The 22,789-nt window shown below is 44.2% G+C and overlaps 2 protein-coding genes and 1 long non-coding RNA gene across 5 annotated transcripts in view; 2 read left to right on the forward strand and 1 right to left on the reverse strand.

Annotated features, from left to right (window-relative positions):
• c5h6orf163 (chromosome 5 C6orf163 homolog) overlaps positions 1–7,690 on the forward strand; it is a 22,308-nt gene extending 14,618 nt beyond the window's left edge. The window contains exons 4-5 of the mRNA XM_033020837.1: positions 2,623–2,825; positions 6,857–7,690. Of these exons, the coding sequence (XP_032876728.1) occupies positions 2,623–2,825; positions 6,857–7,304 (651 nt within the window). The 3' untranslated portion in view covers positions 7,305–7,690. The remainder of the gene's footprint in view (positions 1–2,622; positions 2,826–6,856) is intronic.
• Positions 5,226–22,606, reverse strand: LOC116973124. The gene is made up of 3 exons (XR_004412002.1): positions 22,458–22,606; positions 16,541–16,546; positions 5,226–5,238 (listed from the first exon to the last, which is right to left on the reverse strand). It is a non-coding gene; the product is annotated as an uncharacterized LOC116973124 (long non-coding RNA).
• LOC116973120 overlaps positions 10,380–22,789 on the forward strand; it is a 79,302-nt gene continuing 66,892 nt past the window's right edge. For 2 of the 3 annotated variants that reach the window (XM_033020833.1, XM_033020836.1), the window contains exons 1-5: positions 10,380–10,876; positions 15,864–15,938; positions 17,397–17,508; positions 18,094–18,196; positions 19,285–19,407. In XM_033020833.1, coding sequence (XP_032876724.1) covers positions 10,798–10,876; positions 15,864–15,938; positions 17,397–17,508; positions 18,094–18,196; positions 19,285–19,407 — 492 coding nt within the window. In that variant the 5' untranslated portion in view covers positions 10,380–10,797. The remainder of the gene's footprint in view (positions 10,877–15,863; positions 15,939–17,396; positions 17,509–18,093; positions 18,197–19,284; positions 19,408–22,789) is intronic. The other variant, XM_033020834.1, reaches the window with a different exon arrangement.

Below are 22,789 nucleotides of genomic sequence, written 5' to 3' on the forward strand. Positions count from 1 at the left end.
ATTCAATCATGGCTGATCTATCTTTCCCTCTAAACCCCATTCTCCCGCCTTCTCCCCAGAACCCCTGACACCCGTACTGATCAAGAATCTATCAATCTCCACCTTAAAAATATCCATTGACTTGGCCTCCACAGCCTTGTGTGGCAATTTATGCAATATCCTGATGGATATTGGATATTATCTGACAGCATGTACTCTCTCCAGCTCAACCTTCCTATAAAAACTACATATAATACTCCAAGTGTAATTTAAACAGTTTTGTCAAGTTGCAATGTAACTTCTCAAGGTTATATTCTGTGCTCCCACCAATGAAGGCGAGCGTGTCACATGTCTTCTTTGCCCCCTATGATAGCTTTTTTTGGGAGAACTGTTGACTTGAACAGCAAGGTTCATCACCTTTCCTTAACATTTACTGCATATATCTGACCTCCATTTGACCTCTCAGAATGCATCATCTTGCACTTGTTGGGATTAAATTCCATCTGCCAACACTTCGCCCCACTTGCCATCTGATCGATAGCTTGTCGTGGCCTTAAATAACCTTCCTTACCACCCACACAACATGTGACAAGTCACAGTGAAATTCTTTGCTTGCATACCCAAGCTTTGCAAATACCTGATATATATCACAAACAACAAGGGTCCCAGCACCAACCCCTGCGATGCACCACTGTTCACAGACTTCCAATCAGAAAAGCATCCTTCCACCATTATTCTTGATTAGTACAGTTGTCAGAGGTTATGGGGAAAGGCAGGAGAATGGGGTTAGGAGGGAGAGATAGATCAGCCATGATTGAAAGGCAGAGCAGACTTAATGGGCCGAATGGCCTAATTCTACTCCCATTTTTTATGATTATCCTCCTATCTCCAAGCCAATTATGGATCCAATTAGGTAGCTCACCCTGGATCCCATGTACCTTAACTTTCATTCTAAAGTCCATGTAGATAATATTTACCATTTGCCATCATCAATCTTCATTGTTGACATAGTCAGAATCCATAAAACAACTCAGTTAAATGAGTTTAGTTCAGTTTAGAGATACAACGGGGAGACAGGCCTTTCGGCCCACCGAGTCCGAGCCTACCAGCAATCCCCAGCACACTAACACTATCCTAAACACAGAAAGGACAATTTACAATTTTACTGAAGCCAATTAACCTACAAACCTGCACGTGTTTGGACTGTGGGAGGAAACTGGAGACCCCGGAGAAAACCCACGCAGGTCACGGGGAGAACGTACGAACTCCGTACAGTCAGCACCCGTAGTCGGGATCGAACCCAGGTCTCTGGCGCTGCAAGTGCTGTGAGGTAGCAATTCTACCACTGTGCCGCCGTGCGCCACCAAGGAAATGTGGGCAACGAGGCTGTAAATTTGTGACCTAAGCTCCTGACTATAAAGATCGGGGCAGTCAGCACCCGTAGTCAGGATTGAACCCGGGTCAATCACCATGCAGGTCTTTAGTGAGACAGAATTTACCCCCACACAAGGCCATGCTGGCTGCCCCTCATCAGGCTCTATTTTTCCAAACGGACATAAATTAGGTATGTTGCAAAGCCTACCTGAAGCGTCGTTGAAAATCTGCCGCTGCGGGTGTGCGCGATTTTGGCGCCGTTTAGAGGGGGCGGGTTTAAAACGCGATTTTCTCTAGGCTGTTCAAATCGAAGATGTTCAGCCTAGTTAATTATTAACGAAAAATCGCTGGAAGACCCCGTCGCAAAAGCTATTATTAGTTTTAAAGGCCTCATATAATAGTTATAGTAGTTTAAAAATCAATCTCTAAACCCGCGACCGCCAGCAACCGCAGGGTCTCATAAAGCAAACCACAGAAGGTATGCTGTATATTTTTACATTAAAAAGGGCTTCTAAAGATCCCTTTATACAAAGTTTAATATTGCGAGTAGCTCATTTTGGGCCCATTATATCCTGCAGTATTTTTCTGGGCATTTGGGGCACAAATCTACCGCAATGTGAACGTTCTAAACCAGCGCGTTCCACAGGGACCCACTGGAAAGCTGATTTAAATGGGCATTTATTTACAGCAATTGAACACTGAATTCCTTCCATTTGGCCTATAAATTAATGTAAATGAGATTTTAAAATCATGTTTTATTGTGAATTATTTGTGAATATTATTTGGACATTTAGGCTATTTAAAAATGTTAATCATTTATTAAGAAATGGATAGATGTTTAGATCTAGTAATTGAAGTCTGAAATTAGCTACAATTAGGTAACTAACTAATTATATGCTTTAATTTCAGGTCATCCAAGTAAGATTATTTTATATTTGTTTCAGAATGCTTCAATCTATGATAACTGAAAATTTCATTCAGTTCTCTTAATTTTTAAGAAAGTTATGGGCTTTTGACTGTTCACGATCACAGCTTTTTTGTTATGTCCATAGAAAATCAATAGGGAACAAGATGCTCATTTCCGAGTATGAAAATGGCCATAACTTTTTAAATACTTGAGATATGAAAGTGAATTAGGTGTCAAATTAAACTTATTTTTATGCTTTATCTGATGGGATAAATTACAGACTTGATTTTTTAAATCTCAAAATTTTGTAACATTGCTACATAAATCAATCACATTTGGATTTTCTCCAACAATTTTCTTAGGAAGAAATAAAAAAAACCGAGATAAGGATGCGGTGGGAATATCAGCAGGAAGCAAAAAAGCAACGAGAGGCTGCAGAGCAACACCTGGCACATGAAATCCAGCAGACACTTGAGAAATGTGCAGCTGAAAAGGAAAAGGCCATATTTGAAACGATACTGGAACAAACTGATATTGCATCGCACAACCTTGAAGACGTAGTATCGTAAGTCTTCACTGGCATTGAGCGTGTCATATTTATTCTGGTGCTATCGCAGCACATGGTGTCATATAAACATAGTAAATGTGTGCAGAGTAGGCCATCCGGCCCTTCCAGCCAGCACCGCCATTCAATATGATCATGGCTGATCATGCAAAATCAGTACCCCGTTCCTGCTTTCTCCCCATCTCCTTTGATTCCGTTAGCCCTAAGAGCTAAATCTAACTCTCTCTTGAAAACATCCAGTGAATTAGCCTCCACTGCCTTCTGTGGCAGAGAATTCAACATCATTCTATGTTGGGCTGTCCTATGTCCAGAGTGATGAATCTCATGAAGCTCTTACTGATTTTTGGCCTCCCTACACTGCAGTACACTCCATACCACTCAATGATCGTCATGGTGTTACATGATTAGGTCTTGCAAGTTGGGCCGAAGGGCCTGTTTCCACGCTGTATCACTCGATGACTAGGTCTTGCATGCACTGATAAAGTCCCTTTCTTGAGTTCACAGGTGATTAACTTGCAAACCTTGTCAAGCACCTACAATTTTTAGCAATAGTATTGGGGTTATTCATTTATTGATTTTTTAAATGGTATGTTATCTCTGTGTGTTGTTTCATAGGCCTGTTATGCTGCTACAATTAAGAATCTCATCGTTCCCGTGATAATTAAACACTCTTAATTCGGGTACCTGAAATAGTATTAACTTTGTTTCTGCCCTCAGAAGCTGCCTGACCTGTGGACATTTTTCAGGTTTTGCTGCAAACAAAAAACCGAGACTATTGTAAATGCTGAGCCCATATAATTGTAGCCAAAAATACCTTCCAGAACAGCAAAAGCATTTTAGACAATCAATTAAATGAAAACAGAAAAATGAATGACCCCTTGCCCCACCTCAAGAATGGATTCGGGCAAGAAGCATCTGCAAGGTTTCCAAATGAACTGAAGAAAGGGACTAACTCATCAATGCTCACAGTCATGTGGCACCACAATGGGCACTGAGTGGGGTGAGGATGCTGCCGTGTAGGGGCATAAGTGATAGAGTCCATGCTGGGACTTACACTTCATATGTCACCTCCTCCAAGGGGACCTGGCGTGGGAAGGGGGGGGGGGGGGGAATCAACCACCATTACTTAAAGAATACTTTCTGTAACTTTGTCAGCACCTTTGTGGCGGCTCTTTGGTGTATTTTGCATGCAAAAACAAAGAATCTCACCGGCATCTAGCTAGATACATGTGGCAATGATCATCGTCAAGTCAACTTTATTTGTCACATACACATACAAGATGTGCAGTGAAATGAAAGTGGCAATGCCTACGGGTTATGCAAAAACAACAGAACACAACAGAACAGAACCAGTATTTACATTTTAGGAATTTTTTTTTTAAAAGACACAACACAACAGTAAATTAGTCCCTGGTGAGATCAGAGTTTACAGTCCTGATGGCCTGTGGGAAGAAACTCCGTCTAATCCTCTCTGTTTTCACAGCATGACAGCGGAGGTGCTTGCCTGACCATAGCAGCTGGAACAGACCATTGCTGGGGTGGTAGGGGTCCCTCATAATGTTGCTGGCTCTGGATCTGCACCTCCTGGTGTATAGGTCTTACAGGGGGGTGAGTGTAGTTCCCATGGTGCGTTCAGCCGAACACACTACTCTCTGCAGAGCCTTCCTGTCCTGGGCAGAGCTGTTCCCAAACCAGATTGAGATGTTGCTGGACAAGATGCTTTCTACAGCCCCAGAGTAGAAGCACTGAAGGATCCTCAGAGAGACTCTGAATTTCCTCAGCTGCCTGAGGTGGTAAAGGCGCTGCCTTGCCTTACTCACCAATGCGGCAGTGTGTGTTGTCCATGCCTGTGATGTGGACTCCCAGGTATTTAAAGCAGCTCACCCTATCCATAGTAGTCCCATTTATCCCCAGTTGCGTGTACGTCCTCGGATGTCGAGCCCTTCTAAAGTCCACAATCAGCTCCTCAGATTTAGTGACATTCAAGAGGAGGCTGTTGTTCTGACACTAGAGTGCCTGATCAGCCACCTCCTCCATGTAGGCCTTCTCATCGTTATCGGAGATCAGGCCCACCACCACAGTGTCATCATCAAACTTGATGATGGAGTTGGAGCTGAACCTGGCCACACAGTCATGTGTGTACAGTCACCTCACTCCATTGGTACCTGGAGCTGATGTCTACCCTCCTTTCACCTGGTAGCTGTGGCCACAATGTATGCATCGTGGAAAATAGGAATGATCCTGATGTGCAGCGTGGAAAACAGGAGTGATCCTCACAAACCTGTTATTAATTTCAGATGCCCTAGTTCAATAATAAAGAAAGCAAACACAATGCTATCATTTATTTCAAGAGGGCTTGTATACAAATACAGGGATGTGATGCTGTGTCGCATTTTGGAATATTGTGTGCAATCTTGGGCACCATATCTGAGGAAGGATGTGCTGGCTCTGGCGAGGGTCCAGAGGAGGTTTACAAGAATGATCCAAGGAATGAGTAGGTTAACCTGTGATGAGCATTTGTTGACACTGGACCTGTACTCGCTGGAGTTTAGAAGAATGAGGGGGGACCTCATTGAAACTTACCGATTAGTGAAAGGCTTGGATAGAGTGGATGTGGGGAGGATATTTCCATTAGTGGGAGAGTCTAGGACTAGAGGTCATAGCCTCAGAATTAAAGGATGTTCTTTTAGGAAGGAGATGAGGAGAAATGTCTTTAGTCAGAGGGTGTTGAATCTGTGGAATTCTTTGCCATAGAAGGCTGTGGAGGCAAAGTCAGTGAATATTTTTAAGGCAATGATAGATAGATTCTTGATTAGTATGTGTATCAGAGGTTATGGGGAGATGGCAGGAGAATGGGGTTAGGAGAGAGAGAGATAGATCAGCCACGATTGAAGTATGGCTTGAAATGTAAATAAGGAAAAGGGTTGTCAGTGGAGAGGAAGGTGGTTTCATGTTCGGCACCAGCGTTGTGGGCTGAAGAGCCCGTGCCTGTGCTGTACTGTTCAGAGGTTTTATGTTCTATCCTCCAAGAGACAACATGGCCTGCGCTCACCACAGCAAAGCCATTTTGTTTTCAGCTTAGAACACATTTCTTGACATGGGTGGCACGGTAGAGCCACTGCCTTGCAGCACCAGAAATCCGGGTTCGATCCTGACTGCGACAGCTTGTGCTTGTCTTTACGGAGTTTGTACGTTCTCCCCGTGACCGCGTGGGTTTTATCCGAGATCTTCGGTTTCCTCACACACTCCAAAAATGTACAGGTTTGTAGGTTAATTGGCTTGGTATAAATGTAAATTGTCCTTAGCGTGTGTAGATAGTGTTAATGTGTGGGAATCGTTGGTCGGCATGGACTCAGTGGGCTGAAGGGCCTGTTTCCGCGCTGTATCTCTCAACTAAAGGACTGTGATTAAGGATTCCACTGAATGATGTCTGTGTGGATTCCTGGCCCCTCACATGATAAGCTGGCAGTAGATCTCCCAAAGCTGTTTGATGTGGAGCCTTATAGCAGAGAGAGGATACTTCAAATCTCACTGGGCAGGGAACTACTCAGAACTCAGAACATACATAGAGTAATACAGCATGGAAACAGACCCTTCGGCCCATCTTGCCCACACCGACCAACATGCCCCATCCACACTAGTCCCACCTGCCTGCATTTGGCCCATATCCCTCTAAACCTGTCCTATCCACGTACCTGTTTCTTAAACATTGCAATAGTCCCCGCCTCAACTACCTCCTCCGGCAGCTCGTTCCATCCACCCACTATCCTTTGTGTGAAAAAGGGTACCCCTCAGGTTCCTATTAAGTCTTCCCCCCCAACACTTTAAAACTTTGTCCGATGGTTCTTGAATCCCATGCTCTGGGCAAGAGATACTGTGCATCTACCCGATATCTGGATCTTCATTCCCCTCCTCTGGGCAAGAGACTCTATTTCTCTCTTGATTTTGTACAGCCGCATATTGATCACCTCTGTTCCTATGTTCTTACTTACGACATGGCACTGATGCTTCATTTGTTTATTTTTGTCCAGCGTGTTAAAGATAAATGCAGTGATTCAGCAGGAAGCTGTGGTGAAACAGTCTCTGAAGAAAATGGAGGCGGAGTACGAAATGAAAATCATCGAGGAAGTCGAGAGAGTCCACAAAGAAGAGAAGGTGGAGGCTGAGGCTCCCATCATCCTCTTACAAAGCAGGCACCAGTCTGAAATAGACTATCTGAAACATTTGCTGTGTGATAAAGAGGAGAGCCTCAAAGAGATTTACGAGCGTGTGGAAACAATGACCATCTTGGAAATGGAGCTGGAGAACGAGCTGCGGGAGACAAGAAGTGCTTTCCAGGACTATATTAACCTCACTTATCCCAAACTACCTCCGGAACAAGTACAGTTTATCCTTCCACCTCGGCGGATGTGCCATAACTCCCGCAACCCTCTGTGCAGCATCAAACCCCACAAAGCTCAAAAGCGTCCACAAAAATAGTATGAATACTTGAGAATGATTTCAATGTGATTAGCTCTGAAATGTGGCAATAATTACAGCTCGGCCAAGATAGACTGAGAACTAAATCATTCCTCTTACAGTTTCTTATTTTCAAAGCCATGGTCCAAGTGGATTAATAAAAGCGTTTTTAAAGAAAGATTGGGAACTTTATACAGGGTGAATGAAGTTTAACAATAATATAAGAATGAGAGGAGCCCGAAACAAAGCGCCAGTGTCAGGATTGGAATCAAAAGCATAAATGTAATGAGTCAGAATGATGGAAATAACAGCAACAGCAATTTTGGGCGGCAGCGGTAGAGTTGCTGCCTTACAGCGCCAGAGACCCTGGTTTGATCCTGACTACGGGCGCTGTCTGTACGGAGTTTGTACGTTCGACCCATAACTGCGTGGGTTTCCCCCGGGAGCTCCAGTTTCCTCCCACACTCCAAAGATGTCCAGGTTTGTAGGTTCATTGGCTTCGGTAAAAATTGTAAATGGTCCCCAGGAGGAAAAGTGCGGGGATCGCCGGTCGGCACGGACTCCGTGGGCCGAAGGGTCAGTTTCCACCCTGTATCTCTAAACTAAACTTAACTGAGAAAACTAAACCAAATTAAACTAAACTGAGAAAAACAAATAAAAGGAGCAAGTTTTAAAGCAAAGTCTCCAAGTTACAACATTCTCTCATGGCTGAGCTGAGAAATAGACATATTTAGAGGAAGGACTTAACACACAGCTAACAAACAGCATTATGACATGCTTGTTAGAAGCAGCAGGGCACTTGCTCCACCATTCAATGAGAAATTAAGGTTTCCCGGCACAGCGGTAGAGTTGCTGCCTTGCAGCGCTAGAGACCCGGGTTCGATCCTGCCTACAGGTGCTGTCTGCATGGAGTTTGTACATTCTCCCTGTGACCACGTGGGTATCCTCTAGGTGCTCCAGTTTTCTCTCAAACTCCAAGACATGCAGGTTTGTAGGACAATTGGCTTCTGTAAAATGTTCCTAGTGCACAGGATGGAACTAGGGTATGGGTGATCGTTGGTCGGCGCGGACTCAATGGGCCGAAGGGCCTGTGTCCTGCTGTTTCTCTAAACTACACTAAACTTCATTTGTTGGTCTAAAGTGCCTTTGCCTTACTGGCTGGTATTTCAAGCTGGTCTTCAACCTCAGCTCCACAATGTAACAGTCCACGCTGCATTCTGCATTTCTGTACCTATCATTGGCTTCTGTATTAAATAAAAAGTTCTAAATATAACCCAATCAGTCAGTGTTGAGATGTAGTTGCCCTGAGAACCCAGCACACCTTTTAGAGCATTGTAGATGTGTGCAGCGGTCAGGCACCAAGGACAGCAGCGAGGCCACGCATAGACCCGGTGACCACTTCACCGAACACTTGGCTCGGTCTGCCAAGGCCGACTGAATCTTCTGGTTGCTAACCGCTTTTACTCCCCTTCTCACTCCCATACTGACCTTCCTATCCTGGGCCTCCTCCATTGCCAGAGTGAGACCATGTGCAAACTGGATGAACAGTACCACATATTCAACTGAGATAGCTTACAACCAAGAGTCACAGAGTGGAAACAGGCCCATTGGCCCAACTTGCCCACACCAACCAACACGTCTCATCTACACTAGTCCCACCTACCGGCTTTTGGCCCATATCCCTCTAAACCTGTCCGATCCATGTACCAGTCTAAATATTTATTAAACGTTGCGATAGTCCCTTTCCCTACAACCTCCTCTGCCAGCTTGTTCCATACACACACCACCCTTTGTGGGAAAAAGTTACCCCTCAGATTCCTATTAAATCTTTTCCCATTCGCCTTAAATCTATGCCCTCCGGTTCTCGATTCCCCTACTCTGGGCAAGAGACTCAGTGCATCTACACAATCTATTTCTCTCATGATCTTATACACCTCTGTAAGATCACCCCTCATACTCCTGCGCTCCAAGGAATAGAGAGAAATAGAGAACAAAGCACCCGTTGCCATTCCTGTGGCCACTGGGGTGTTTGAGGGGTGACCCCATCGGATGCAGAGTCACAATGTCCCACAGCAGAAGGACCAGGGTGCTGTGATCATCCCCCACTCAGCCTTCCTGTTGGCTGCACTAAACTTCAGCGTGTTCCTTAACCTCTCCCAGCCACAGCCAGTCTACTTAAGGAAGAATAGTGAAAGGCTTGGATAGAATGGATGTGGAGAGGAGGCTTCCACTAGTGGGTGAGTCTAGGAGTAGAGGTCATAGCCTCAGAATTAAAGGACGTTCTTGCAGGAAGGAGAATAGGAGGAATTTCTTTAGTCAGAGGGTGGTGAATCTGTGGAATTCTTTGCCAAAGAAGGCAAAGTCAGTGGATATATTTAAGGCAGAGATAGACAGATTCTTGAATAGTATGAGTGTCAGAGGTTATGGGGAGAAGGCAGAAGAAAGGAGTTTGGAGGGAGAGATAGTTCAGCCATGATTTAATGGCAGAGTAGACTTGATGGGCTGAATGGCATAATTCTACTGGTAAGGCAAAAACTCCTCAGCTGGCCCGCCGGCTGGGCTTTGTGTGCAGTCCAGCACCCGGGACAACTCATCTTTCACCCAGCCACGGCCGAGTCGGTCAACGAATTGCCGTCGGGAATTTGTCCCGTATTTTGACCTTTTGTCCCTTATTAGGAAGTGAGAAAGTTGGCAACACTATCAAAGAGCTAAGTGCTGGAGTAACTGGAGGTGGTCAGGCAGCATCTCTGGAGGGAAATAATAGGTGACCTTTCGGGCTGGAACCCTTCTTATATGAGACGTTGCCTTAAGGTATATATGACTGATGAGCATTTTGGAAGAATTTTATTTGTTTTGGAATATATTTGACTTGACCAGGCCTCATTTTTTTTAATTTCCAAAAATAAACTTTTTATAATAAAGAGAATTAATGGGTCTTCAGTCTGAAGAAGGGTCTCGAACAGAAACGTCACCCCTTCATTCTCTCCAGAGATGCTGCCTGTCCCGCTGAGTTACTCCAGCATTTTGTGTCTAGCTTCGATTTAAACAGCATCTGCAGTTGTTTCCTCACCATTGTATGCAGATGCCGAGAAGTGTGTTCAGCTCTGGTGTGTGTGGATTCGATAAGGAGAATAAGTTCTTTCCTGCACTTCAATATCAGGCTAATGGACAAGGCAAATAGTTAAGTAGTGGCTTGAGTGGCTGAACGTGAATGCTTGTCCTGGACCCAATAGCAGTAAGCGCCGGTCTGTGTTTTGAATGAATGAGATGCGAGGGAATGATTTCACCAGAAGAGGGGAGGGTGGGGGAATATGGCGGAGGCGGCGAGCAGAGCGCTCTGCCTCTTCTGGATCAGCGTGTGATGAATTTCAATGCCAGTTTCACCCGGGGCTCAGCGGGATGAATGCGGCGCCGTGGGTGTTCCGTCCCCTCCCTTCATGGCTGTTGAGAGCCCACCCTTCCAACTTATGCTGATGTCTGTTGGAGTAAAAGTCGGGTCGGAACAGGGAAAACAATGAACTGGAGCCGCGCAACAGGTAGCGTCCTTCCACCGGCGTCTCCTTTACTCTGGAGAGGGGAGGCAGGAGAACGAGGTGAGTTGTATAATAGGGACGCTTTCTGCGCGGTGGCGATGGGTCGCTAGGCTCTTACCCGGTGGGTAGAGGCGTCCCGGGGCATCAGCTCAGCTCAGTCTAGTCCAGGGGGTGTACACACACCTTGTGCTTCCCTTTACATTCGTAAACACTGGGGGTTTGCTTCGAAGAAGTCAATGACTTGTAGAAGAGAAAAGCCTCCAGACAAGGGTGCTTTACTTTTAAAGTTTTCCTCCAATAACTGGGGGAATGTGGGGAGAAGGAATGAGAATGAGGGTTGAGAGGGAAAGATAGATCAGCCACGATTGAATGACGGAGTAGACTCGACGGGCCGAATGGCCTAATTTGGTCATATAATTTTTGAATAATGTCGGGAAGCTTTTAATCTATGAATTTTCATTTCACGAGCAGTTGAAAGAATGATGATTTGCACCTCTGCTTGTTTTTTTGCAAAACAAATGAAGGTTTGCCGGCTGTGTTTTTGTCTTTTAAAGTTTGCATTTTTGCAGAGGGCGTGGGTATATTTTGGAGCTAATTAGGAGAACTAACCCAAATGTTCTTGCATGCTCCAGAGGATTGTGATCGATGTAATAGCCTTTATTTTGTTGCATGCCAGTAACTGCACTCTTTTTAAGGTTAACAAATGCTTCAACTTTGAAAGTTGCAACATTGGGTTTATGAACATGCATGCTGGTGGAAAATGCGTGCTGGTGCAGGCGGACAGGGGCTGTCGGCTCACAGTTTTAGGTGCAGGCCTTTCCCTGGGAATGCTCCATTATTCCATCCAATTTTATGTTGGAAATCAGATTAGCAACACATGCTGTTTTTTTTAATCTATTATTTTTACTCGGAGACAGTTTTTGCCAAATTGAAGTATCGGCCTGAGATTTCTGTAATATGAAAAAACGAAATTTGCACTTTGTGGGTTATTCAATGCCACGTAAAAGGGCTGTGGTCCACAACATCAATTATCAATTTCCCTACACATTGTTCCTCTAGAGAGTAGGATAGTGGGGGTGCTCACTGGTCGGTGTGTGCTAAAGGGCCTGTTTCCACACTGTATCTCTAAAGTAAAGATGCTGCCGAACCTGCTGAGATCCATCATCAGATTTTTGCTCCAGATTCCAGCATTTGCAGTCTTTTGAGGTAGATAGAGATATCTGAAAGATAGCGGAGTCAAGGGATATGGGGAGAAGGCAGGAACGGGGTACTGATTGTGGATGGTCAGCCGTGATCACAGTGAGTTGCGGTGCTGGCTCGAAGGGCTGAAAGGCCTACTCCTGCACCTATTGTCTATTGGGTATCTAACGTACATTGTCCAGACCTGGATACATGGGAAGTGACCTGGTGCCCAATTCTGTGCTAACAACGTTCTTGGTTTGGTTTATTATTGTCCTGTGTAACAAGGTACAGTGAAAAGCTGTTATTTCCGTGCTATCCAGTCAAAGAAAAAACTATACGTGCTTACAATCAAGCCATCCATAGCGCACAGATAAAGTTTAGTGCAAGATAAAGTCTGGTAGTTCACTGTGGCGTAGCAGTACAGCTGCTGACTTACAATGCCAGAGACCTGGGTTTGATCCTGACTAAGGGTGCTGTCTGTATGGATTTTTTTATTTTCTCTCTGTGTCAGCGTGGGTTTTCTCTGGGTGCTCTGGTTTCCTGCCATGCTCCAAAGATGTATAGGATTGTAGGTTTATTGGCTTTGGTAAAAATATTGTAAATTGTCCCTGGTGTGTTGGATGGTGGTGACGTACGGGGTGATCACTGGTGGGCCGAAATGCCTGTTTTTGCACTATAGCTGCAAAGTCAACAATGAGATAGATGGGAGGTCAGCACTGTGTTCTAGCTGATGCCTGATAACAGCTGGGGGAAAACTGTCCCTGAATCTGGAGATGTGCATTTTCACACTTCTGTACCTCATGCCTGATGGGAGAGGGGTGAAGGTGGAGTGACCGGGGTGAGACTGATCCTTGATTATACTGGCAGCCTTGCTGAGGCAGAGCCCATTAGCATTTGCCTCCTTAATTTAGTACCAGTAGCTTGCCTAGTCTTCCTTGTGCCTTGGCAGGAATATTCCTTTGTGTTATTTGTAATTACTGCAACTGATCTGTGAAACAACACCACCTAATGCAAAGATCCTATAGCAAGCAAGATGGATCACTCGACGAAAAAGATGTAGTACGGTCATGGGCAGATTCATGGGTAATTTTCAGCCCCATTTCCATAACCGGCTTCCGTCTCCGCACCAAAGATCCCATTAAGATACTGGTGCGGAGACGGAAGCCGGTTATGGAAACATCCTCGTAAAAATAAAAGATATTTGGGAAAAATCTTCTCATTTTCAGAATTATAATTTATTAACACAAACTGTTCCCCCGCAACACTGATTACACTGTGGGTTAGGTGGGGTTACTGAAATGGATGAAAAAAGGGCCCACGTTCCGCTCCATTGCATACTACACGTCAGCCAATTGCATTTAGAAGGAGTGGTCTATCTTGCTCCGCACTAGGATCTTTGACCTAATGATAGTTGTTCTGCAGTCTCATTACATGTTGCATTTTGCTTTCAATCCAGAATCATGTGCTGTCCAAAACCATATTTTAAATCATTGAGAGATACAGTTCGGAGATGGGCCTTTTGACCCACTGAGACCATGCTGATTGTCAGTCGCCTGTTTATGCTGGCTCAAATTAATTAATTTTATTTTTAAGCATTTGTTTATGGGATGTGAATGTTGTTGGCACTTCCACCCCTTGTGTACCTGAATTGAGGAATCGACCAAAAGATAATTACAATTGGTAGACCTAGTCACATAATAAGCACATAATAAGCATGTTGTTGAACAACAGTAGAATTCCTTCCCTGAGGGACATTAGTGAACCAAAGAGGATTAAAATATCCATTTTGATCTTTAAAGTGTTGGGGTTTTTTTTTAGATTTCACACTGCTGTAGCAGTTTCCCCACATCTTTACGATAGCAGTTGTTAAAACAAGGCATTTAGTTTAATCTTTATCAATGTCTATTCAGTGCATATGCCCATTTTACCTATTCCTCTATCTACCTATTCCTTTAACATATTCCATGTCTATTTTGAATGAGCTTATTCACTTGCTAATTCTAGCCAATGTGTTTAACAGCTTAACAACCGTACCCCTGCTTTCCCTTCAGTTTAGTTTATTGTCACATGCACCGAGGTACAGTGAAAAGCTTTTGTTGCGTGCTAACCAGCCAGCGGAAAGACTATATATTCATGATTAAAGTCGAGCCATCCATAGTGTACGCATGTTAACGTTACACATTCAATTGCGTATTTTTCTCCTTCCTTCATGGCCTGAATGGACATCTGTTTACTCCATTCCATTGTTGAAACCTTCAAGCTATCCCTTCAAGCTATCTCACAGCTTAAGGATAAAGGGGAAATCCTTTAGGACCGAGATGAGAAAAACATTTTTCATACAGAGAGTGGTGAACCTCTGGAACTCTCTGCCACAGAAGGTAGTTGAGGCCAGTTCATTGGCTATATTTAAGAGGGAGTTAGATGTGGCCCTTGTGGCTAAAGGGATCAGGGGGTATGGAGAGAAGGCAGGTACGGGATACTGAGTTGGATGATCAGCCATGATCATATTGAATGGCGGTGCAGGCTCGAAGGGCCGAATGGCCTACTCCTGCACCTATTTTCTATGTTTACACTTTGTGTTCCAAACATAAATTGTTTGTTTTTATGAGAGACGCAAGAGATGTTTTAAACTGTTGGAACCGTAAGCAGAAAACATCAGGTTACAACCTGATCATTATTTGACCAGACGTCCCACCATTGACTCCATCTGCACTTTATATTGCCTCGGAATAGCACAGAATATAGTCAAAGACATCCCACCCCGGTCATTCCTCCTCCTCCCTGCTCCTGTCCAGCAGAAGGTACAGAAGCTTGAAAGCGTGCACCACCAGACTCAGGAACAGCTTCATCCCCTTGCTTATCAGGCTTCTGAATGGTCCTTCCATAAGTTTAGGTACAGTCCAATTTGCCTCCCCCCCCCCCCCCCCCCCCATTATGGATATTGGACTTTGTCTATGGAATTGACGTGCAACAATGCTGAGAACTATATTCTGCATCCTGTATCTTCCACTTTGCTCTTTGTATTTGATTTGGATACCATGCAAAGCAAAGCTTTCACTGTACCTCAATACATGTGGCAATAATAAACCTAAACCTAAATTAGGGCAACCTTTAAATTCCAGCTATTCCTCTGATGATTACTTCTGTGTTGTGGCCATTGTTTGATTGACCTTTAAAGTAGAGAGTTAGCCAAGTAAGTAAATAATGTCAGTGGCGAAACATTATTAGATTCACTCGTCAGCCAAAATTAATGTGTAATGCTCATACATTTTATTGACCTAAATGATTGGATTGTAAATTGTAGATGTTTCTGCTAAGAGTGATAATGGATAAATTTTTAAGGGATTTACGAGGATGTTGCCAGGACTCGAGGGACCGGGCTATAGAGGGAGGTTGAGTAGACTAGGACTTTTTTCCTTGGCGCGCTGGAGGATGAGGGGTGATCCTATAGAGGTGTATAAAGCCATATGAGGAATAGATCGGGCAGATGTATAGATCCTCCTGCCCAGAGTAGGGGAATCGAGAGCCAGAGGACATAGGTTTAAGGCTAGGGAGGGAAGGATTTAATAGGAACCTGAGGGGTAACTTTTTCTCACAAAGGGTGGTAGGTGTATGTAACGAGCTGCCGGAGGAGATAGTTGAGGCTGGGACTATTGCAACGTTTAAGAAACATTTAGATAGGTACATGGATAGGACAGGTTTGGAGGGATATGGGTCAAACGCGGGCAGGTGGAACTAGTGTTGATGGGACGTGTTGGCCGGTGTGGGCAAGTTGGGCTGAAGGGCCTGTTTCCATGCTGTATTACTCTATGGTGTTGGTTGGATGGTTATAACTTCATCAGATTCAACGCTTGAATTTTTTTAGGTTTTCAGGAACACCGAGTCTCTCCAGCCTTGCCTGACGATCGGGTGGTATATTCAGGAGTTGCTGTTGTCCCAGGTACCTCGTATATCCTCCATTACGGTTGCTTCTCGTTCAAGAATGTAATAACATTCGTCAGACAAACATTTGAGAAAGTTGATGATTTAATTTTTTTCGTAGTTTGTTATACCTTGATGCTGGTTATAGGGGCGGCACAGTGGAGCAGCGGGTAGAGCTGCTGCCATGTGGCGCCAGAGACCCGGGTGCTGCCTGTCTGGAGTATGCACGTTCTCCCTGTGACCGCTTGGGTTTTCTCCTGTTTCCTCCCACATCACAAAGATGTGCAGGTTAATTGGCCTCTGTACATTGCCTATAGTGTGTCAGAAGTGAATGCAAAGAGGGATAAATAGACCCAGTGTGACTCGATGGGCTAAAGGGTCTGTTTCCATGCTATACCTTCTAATCAATATAGAAATGCTAATTTTAGGAAAAATATTAGTTATGGAGCCGTGTTTCAGTTTTACTGACAGTGGGTTCGAACAGTAGCCAGTAGGGCAAAACTCTCAGAAGAGAATAAAATAACATAAGTACATTGAGAGGCTATGGGTGCCACTGCAAATGTCCACTGAAGCAAGGTCAAATCCCCAAATATTTACTATTGCAGGTGTGCAATATTAAACTTCCAGCTTTTGCCCTAGTTTAGCTTTGTTAAGAAATACAGAACAGACCCTTCGGCCCATCGAGTCCGCACCGACCAGCGATCTCCGCACACTAACACAGTCCTCCACTCACTAGGGACAATTTACAATTTTACCAAAGCCATTTTAGCCTACAAACCTGTACGTCTTTGGAGTGTGGGAGGAAACCAGAGCACCCGGAAAAAAACCCACACAGGTTATGGGGAGAACGTACAGACAGCACCCATTGTCAGGATTGAACCCGGGTCTCTGGTGCTGTAAGGCAGAAACTCCACCGCTGCACCACCGTGTGCCCTGTTCCTATATTTTATATTGTTCACTTTAGCGTGTGTTACTTTTATTTAAATTAAATAACAATTTTCAACTTGCTGCCTCAGGTTCATGCAAGCTACTAAATTAATAAATGATACTTTATGAGTATCGGATACTTTAAAGTAATGGAATTGACATAACATCTCTCCCTGGATTTCCTCATCCCCTGTAGACAAAAGTGCCGGAGAAACTCAGCAGGTGCGGCAGCATCTATGGAGCGAAGGAAATAGGTGACGTTTCGACCCGAAACGTTGCCTATTTCCTTCGCTCCATAGATGCTGCCGCACCCGCTGAGTTTCTCCAGCACTTTTGTCTACCTTCGATTTTCCAGCATCTGCAGTTCCTTTTTGAACATTTCCTCATCCTCTAACCATTGTCAATTCTTATCTTTGCATTCTCTGTTCAAAATGCTCTGTGTAACTACTCTTAAATAATCACATCGTGAGCGTCAAGTCTATCTTGAAAATGTAACATTGTCATCATTGTGCTTGTACACTCAACTTTTTCTATTTGTCTCCTTGTTCAGGCAGTTTTGATCATTGGGGATCTCCACTTGTGATATTCCCCAGAGCCCAGCACAGCTTGCTGATCTCTGATCTAAAGCAGGATGACGTTGTCGAACTTCTCAAATATTTTCGGTATTGGTTTTGGTTTATCAATGTCGCGTCTACCGGGATACGGTGAAAAACCTCTACATGTTATCCAGGCAAATTGTAGCATGCATAAGTGCACCAGGACAGACCAGGAAAGAAAAAGAACCCGAATGCAGGATCTATAGTGTTACAGCTACAGAGAAAGTGCAGATTAAAATTAAAAGTGCAAGGGCCATTGTGGGGTAGATTGGAACGTCAGAAATGTGTCCTTTGGTGAAAGCTTCTTTCACAAATTTGATAATTGTGGGAAAGAGGCTGTTCTTGAATCTCGTGGTGCATGGCCTTTAAAATATTTTAATCTTCGTCTTGGGTGAGTTCACTTTAAATGATTTATCTTAGTGCCGAGTTTTATTGTAACTTTATAACTTTACTGATGTTCTGGGATCCGGCAAAGCGCCAGAAGCAAGCTGGAGTAGGTGTAGTTACAGAAATGCTCTCAAGGGAAATTTTCACTGATGGATTTAAAAATAGTTTCTTCAGTCACCTAAGTCTCTAAGATAATTTTGTGAAATGGGGAAACAACAAGAGTTGAAATAAGAGTTGATTCTTATTATTTTCTTTGTTGAACAGTGCATCACAAACCAGAATTGGTCCGTTATCCATTGTAACCGATCTAAGATATGCCTCATTAGATGTGGTCTCCATCATTTTAAACAGTTTGCTGCAAATTCAGGTATATATTCTTGGGCCTTTATATCTGCCCTTATCTTCTGTCTTTTATTAGTGACTGTCTGAATCCCAGTTAAGCTTAAAATTTGCTTATTAATTAGTTCTAAAACATTTGAACTCTGTTATAGCTATGTTTGCACCATGTTGTAGGAAAGTTGTTGTCAAGCTAGAGATGGTGCAGAGAAGATTTATGAGGATGTTGCCAGGACTCGAGGGCCTGAGGTATAGGGAGAGGTTGTGCAGGCTAGGACTTTATTCCTTGGAGTGCAGGAGGATAAGGGGTGATCTTATAGAGGTGTGCAAAATCATGAGAGGAACAGATCAGGTAAACACAGAGTCTTCTCTCAGATAGTCGAATTGAGAACCAGAAGACATAGGTTTAAGGTGAGGGGGAAAAAGATTTAATAGAAACCTGAGGGGAAACTTTTTTTCCCACAGAGGGTGGTGGGTGTATGGAACGAGCTGCTGGAGTAGGTAGTTGAGGCAGTTACTATTTTAAGAAGCATTTAGACAGGTACATGGTTAGGATAGGTTTAGAGGGATACGGGCCAAAGCAGACGGGTGGGACTAGTGTAGATGGGACATATTGGCAGGTGTGGGCAAGTTGGGCTGATGTTCTGTGCTTATATGACCCCATGACTCTTATGGTATTTCAGCTGGGTTTATTCACCAAAGAAAGACACAAAATGCTGGAGTAAACTCAGCAGGTCAGGCAGCATCTCTGGAGAACATGGATAGGTGACGTTTAAGTAGCTGACCTGAAATGTCACCTATCCATGTTGGAGAGACTGCCTGACACGCTGAATTAGTCTGAATTCTGAATCGGTCTGAAGAAGGGTTTCGACCCAAAACGTCACCTATTCCTTCGTTCCATAGATGCTGCCTCACCCGCTGAGTTTCTCCAGCATTTTTGTCTACCTTCGCTGAATTAGTCCAGTATTTTGTGTCTTTTCTTGGTTAATACCAGCATCTGCAGTTCCCTGTGATTATTTGCATTGATTCAGCAGGGGATGGGTGCATTATTAAGGGTGATGTAGCAAAGTTTGAATACTGTGTTAACACCAGGCTTAGTAACCACCTGCTTTTACTCAGCACCAGTTTGGAAGGGCCGTGGACACATTCTACGCTGTGCAGCCTCAGGCGAAAGGCATCAGGAAACACATTCTGAAGGCCCTCGGACTGGTCCACAGCAAACTCTCGGAGCCACCATTCAAGGTATGGAAGTGGACCTTTGTTTCACGTGTGCGCCCTGATGTTTTTGAACAAGTGCTTTTAAACAAAAGACAATAGGTGCTGGAGTTGGCGGTGCTGGCCCTTCGAGCCAGCACAGCCATTCACTGTGATCATGGCTGATCATCCACAATCAGTTCCACTATTGCAGCGGAATCAAATTTTAAAATGTTACCTGGAGAATCATTTTTTCAATGATGTTCATAAAATAGAAGTTGAGGTCTTTAATCTTCCAGCTGACTTTAATATTGTGTGCGGCTTAATTGTTCTGCTGATTCCCTGCACTTTAGGTCCCAGTCCGCGAGGAAACATAGTTGTCTTGGTTATTCATGCTTCCGGTCGGCAGGTGAGACAGCCAAGGCGACAGAAGATGAGAAATTGGAGAACATAGAACAGTTCAGTGTATAGAAAGGTAGAAAGGAAGGTCTGAAGAATGGTCATGACCTAAAACATCACCCATCCTTTTTCTCCAGAGATGCTGCCTGACCCGCTGAGTTACTCCAGCACTTTGTCTATAGAAACATAGAAAATAGGTGCAGGAGTAGGCCATTCGGCCCTTCGAGCCTGCACCGCCATTCAATATGATCATGGCTGATCATCCAACTCAGTATCCTGTACCTGCCTTCTCTCCATACCCCCTGATCCCTTTAGCCACAAGGGCCACATCTAACTCCATCTTAAATATAGCCAATGAACTGGCCTCAACTACCTTCTGTGGCAGAGAATTCCACAGATTCACCACTCTCTGTGTGAAAAATGTTTTTGTATCTTTGGAACAGAACAGTAGAGTACAGGAATGGGCCCTTTGGCCCACAATGTTTGTGCTGAACATGACGCCTTGTTAAACTGATCTCATCTGCCTGTACATGATCCATAATCCCACTATTTCCATCACTTTAAAGTCAAATTTTCTTTTAGACTATAGGGATTCAGCACGGAAACAGGCCCTTCGGCCAACCAGGTCCATGCTGACATCAATCACCCCGCACACTAGCAACTATCCTACACACAAGGGGCAATTTACATTTTTTACAGATGCCAATTAACTTACTAACCTGTATGTGTTTGGAGCGTGGGAGGAAACCGGAGAACCTGGGGTGGTCACGGTGGCACAGCGGTAGAGTTGCTGCCTTACAGCGAATACAGCGTTGGAGGCCCGGGTTCAATCTCGACTTCGGGTGCAGTCTGTACGGAGTTTGTACTTTCTCCCCGTGACCTGCGTAGGTTTTCTCCAAGATCTTCGGTTTCGTCCCACACTCCAAAGAAGTACAGGTTTGTAGGTTAATTGGTTTGGTAAATGTAAAAATTGTCCCTATTAGGTGTAGGATAGTGTTAATGTGCGGAGATCGCTGGTCGGCGCGGACCCGGTGGGCCGCAGGGCCTGTATCCACGGTGTATCACTAAACTAAAACCCTCACGGTCACAGGGAGAATGTACAAACTCCGTACAAATAATTCCTGAGGTCCGGATCAAACGCGGATCTCTGACGCTGTAAGGCAGCAAATCTACCGCTGCACTACAACGCCACCCATTCTTTTGGTCAACGCACCAACTTTCTTTCTATATTAAAATGCAAATAAATCAGTAATGGCACTCGCATCACCCACACAGACAAAGTCATCCACTCCTGCTCTTGGTATTTCAGTTTCATTTTCCATGCTTATTCCGGCAACATAAGTCGTTTGCATTGCATATCCACAGAGAAATATAATTGGTCAATAGGCTAGATGTAAAATCTGAACGCTTAAAAAAAAAGATATAGGTTTGGCATTTTTAAATATATTGCCAATTCAAAGTTTCACCAGTGCTTTTAGAAAAGAAAATGTAGTTTTCGAACAAATTTTTGACAGTCTCTCACCATTAGCGGCCTCTTTGGGGATGAATTCCCCAAACTTTTTTTTTTTTTTCCCTTCAGTTTTAATTGGCTGTACTGTGATTCAAAAACAACATCCCTCGTTTTTAAAACAAACCCCAAGTGCTGGAACAAATTCGTGGGTCGGGCAGCATCTGTGGGGAGAATGGGAAAAATTACATCTTCTGCAGACAGCATTTCTTGCAGTTCAACTCCCCTGTTATCAGGCAACTGAATCATCCTACCACAACCAGAGAGCAGTGCTGAACTACTATCTACCTCATTGGTGATCCTCTGACTATCCTTGATCAGACTTAGCTGGTTTTACCTCGCACTAAATGTTATTCCCTTATCATGTATCTGTACTCTGTAAATGGCTCGATTATGATCATGTTTTGTCTTTTTGCTGACTGGTTAGCATGCAACAAAAGCTTTTCACTGTACCTCGGTACACGTGACAATAAACTAAACTGAAATCTCTGAGCCCGAAAAAATGGAACCTCTCCATCTAAGCTGCCAGTTGCTCACAGAGGGTTTAAATTTAGGTTTAGGGTTGTTATTTAGTTTGGTTTAGAGATATAGCGCAGAAACAGGCCCTTCGGCCCACTGAGTCCGCACTGACCAGTGATCCCCGCACACTAAAGCTATCCTACACCCACTAGGGACATTTTACACATACACCAAGCCAATTAACCTACAAACCTGTATGTCTTTGGAGTGTGGGAGGAAACCGAAGATCTCTGAGAAAGCCCACGTGGTCATGGTGAGAAAGTACAAACTCCGCACTGACAGCAGCCGTAGCCTGGATTGAACCCGGGTCTCCGGCGCTATGAGTGCTGTAAGGCAGCAACTCTACCGCTGCGCCATCGTGCCGCCCTCTCGTGTGTACTCAAGTCCAGTGAAAAACTTTTGTTTTGCTTCCTATCGTATCAGATCAAAATATATTGAATACAATCAAGTCAAACTCGAGTACAATAGGTAGAGCAAAGGGGAAGATGCAGAGTGTATAATATAGTTCTCAGCATTGAACGCATCAGTTCCATAGACAAAGTCCAATGTCCGCAATGGGGTAGAGGATAATTGGCCTGTAGCCTAGCTTATGGAAGAACTGTTCAGAAGCATGATAACAGAGGGGAAGAAGCTGTTCTTGAGTCTGGTGGTGCACACTTTCAAGCTTTTGTACCTTCAGCCCGACAGGAGCTGGGAGAAGAACGAATGACCGGGGGTGGGACAAGTCTTTGATTATGCTGGCGGCTTTTCCGAGACAGTGTCAAGTGCAGATGGAATCTTCGACTTCTTTTTCAGCAAATTTTTTTTTCCATATTTTTCTTATTTCTCCACTCCACGTTACATGAGGTTTAAGCCTTGTTGCTGCAGTTTTGCTCCACCGGAAATCTTATGTCCCAGTCTGTATTTTTAAAATCCCCATCTCCATTGGCAGATCTATACTCTGACGGGGCTGAAATTGGGACTGTCACACTTGCGGGTTTGAAGGAAGATTTTTGTGCAATAGAT

This window comes from Amblyraja radiata, chromosome 5, assembly GCF_010909765.2.
Source record: "Amblyraja radiata isolate CabotCenter1 chromosome 5, sAmbRad1.1.pri, whole genome shotgun sequence".
NCBI lineage: Eukaryota > Metazoa > Chordata > Chondrichthyes > Rajiformes > Rajidae > Amblyraja > Amblyraja radiata.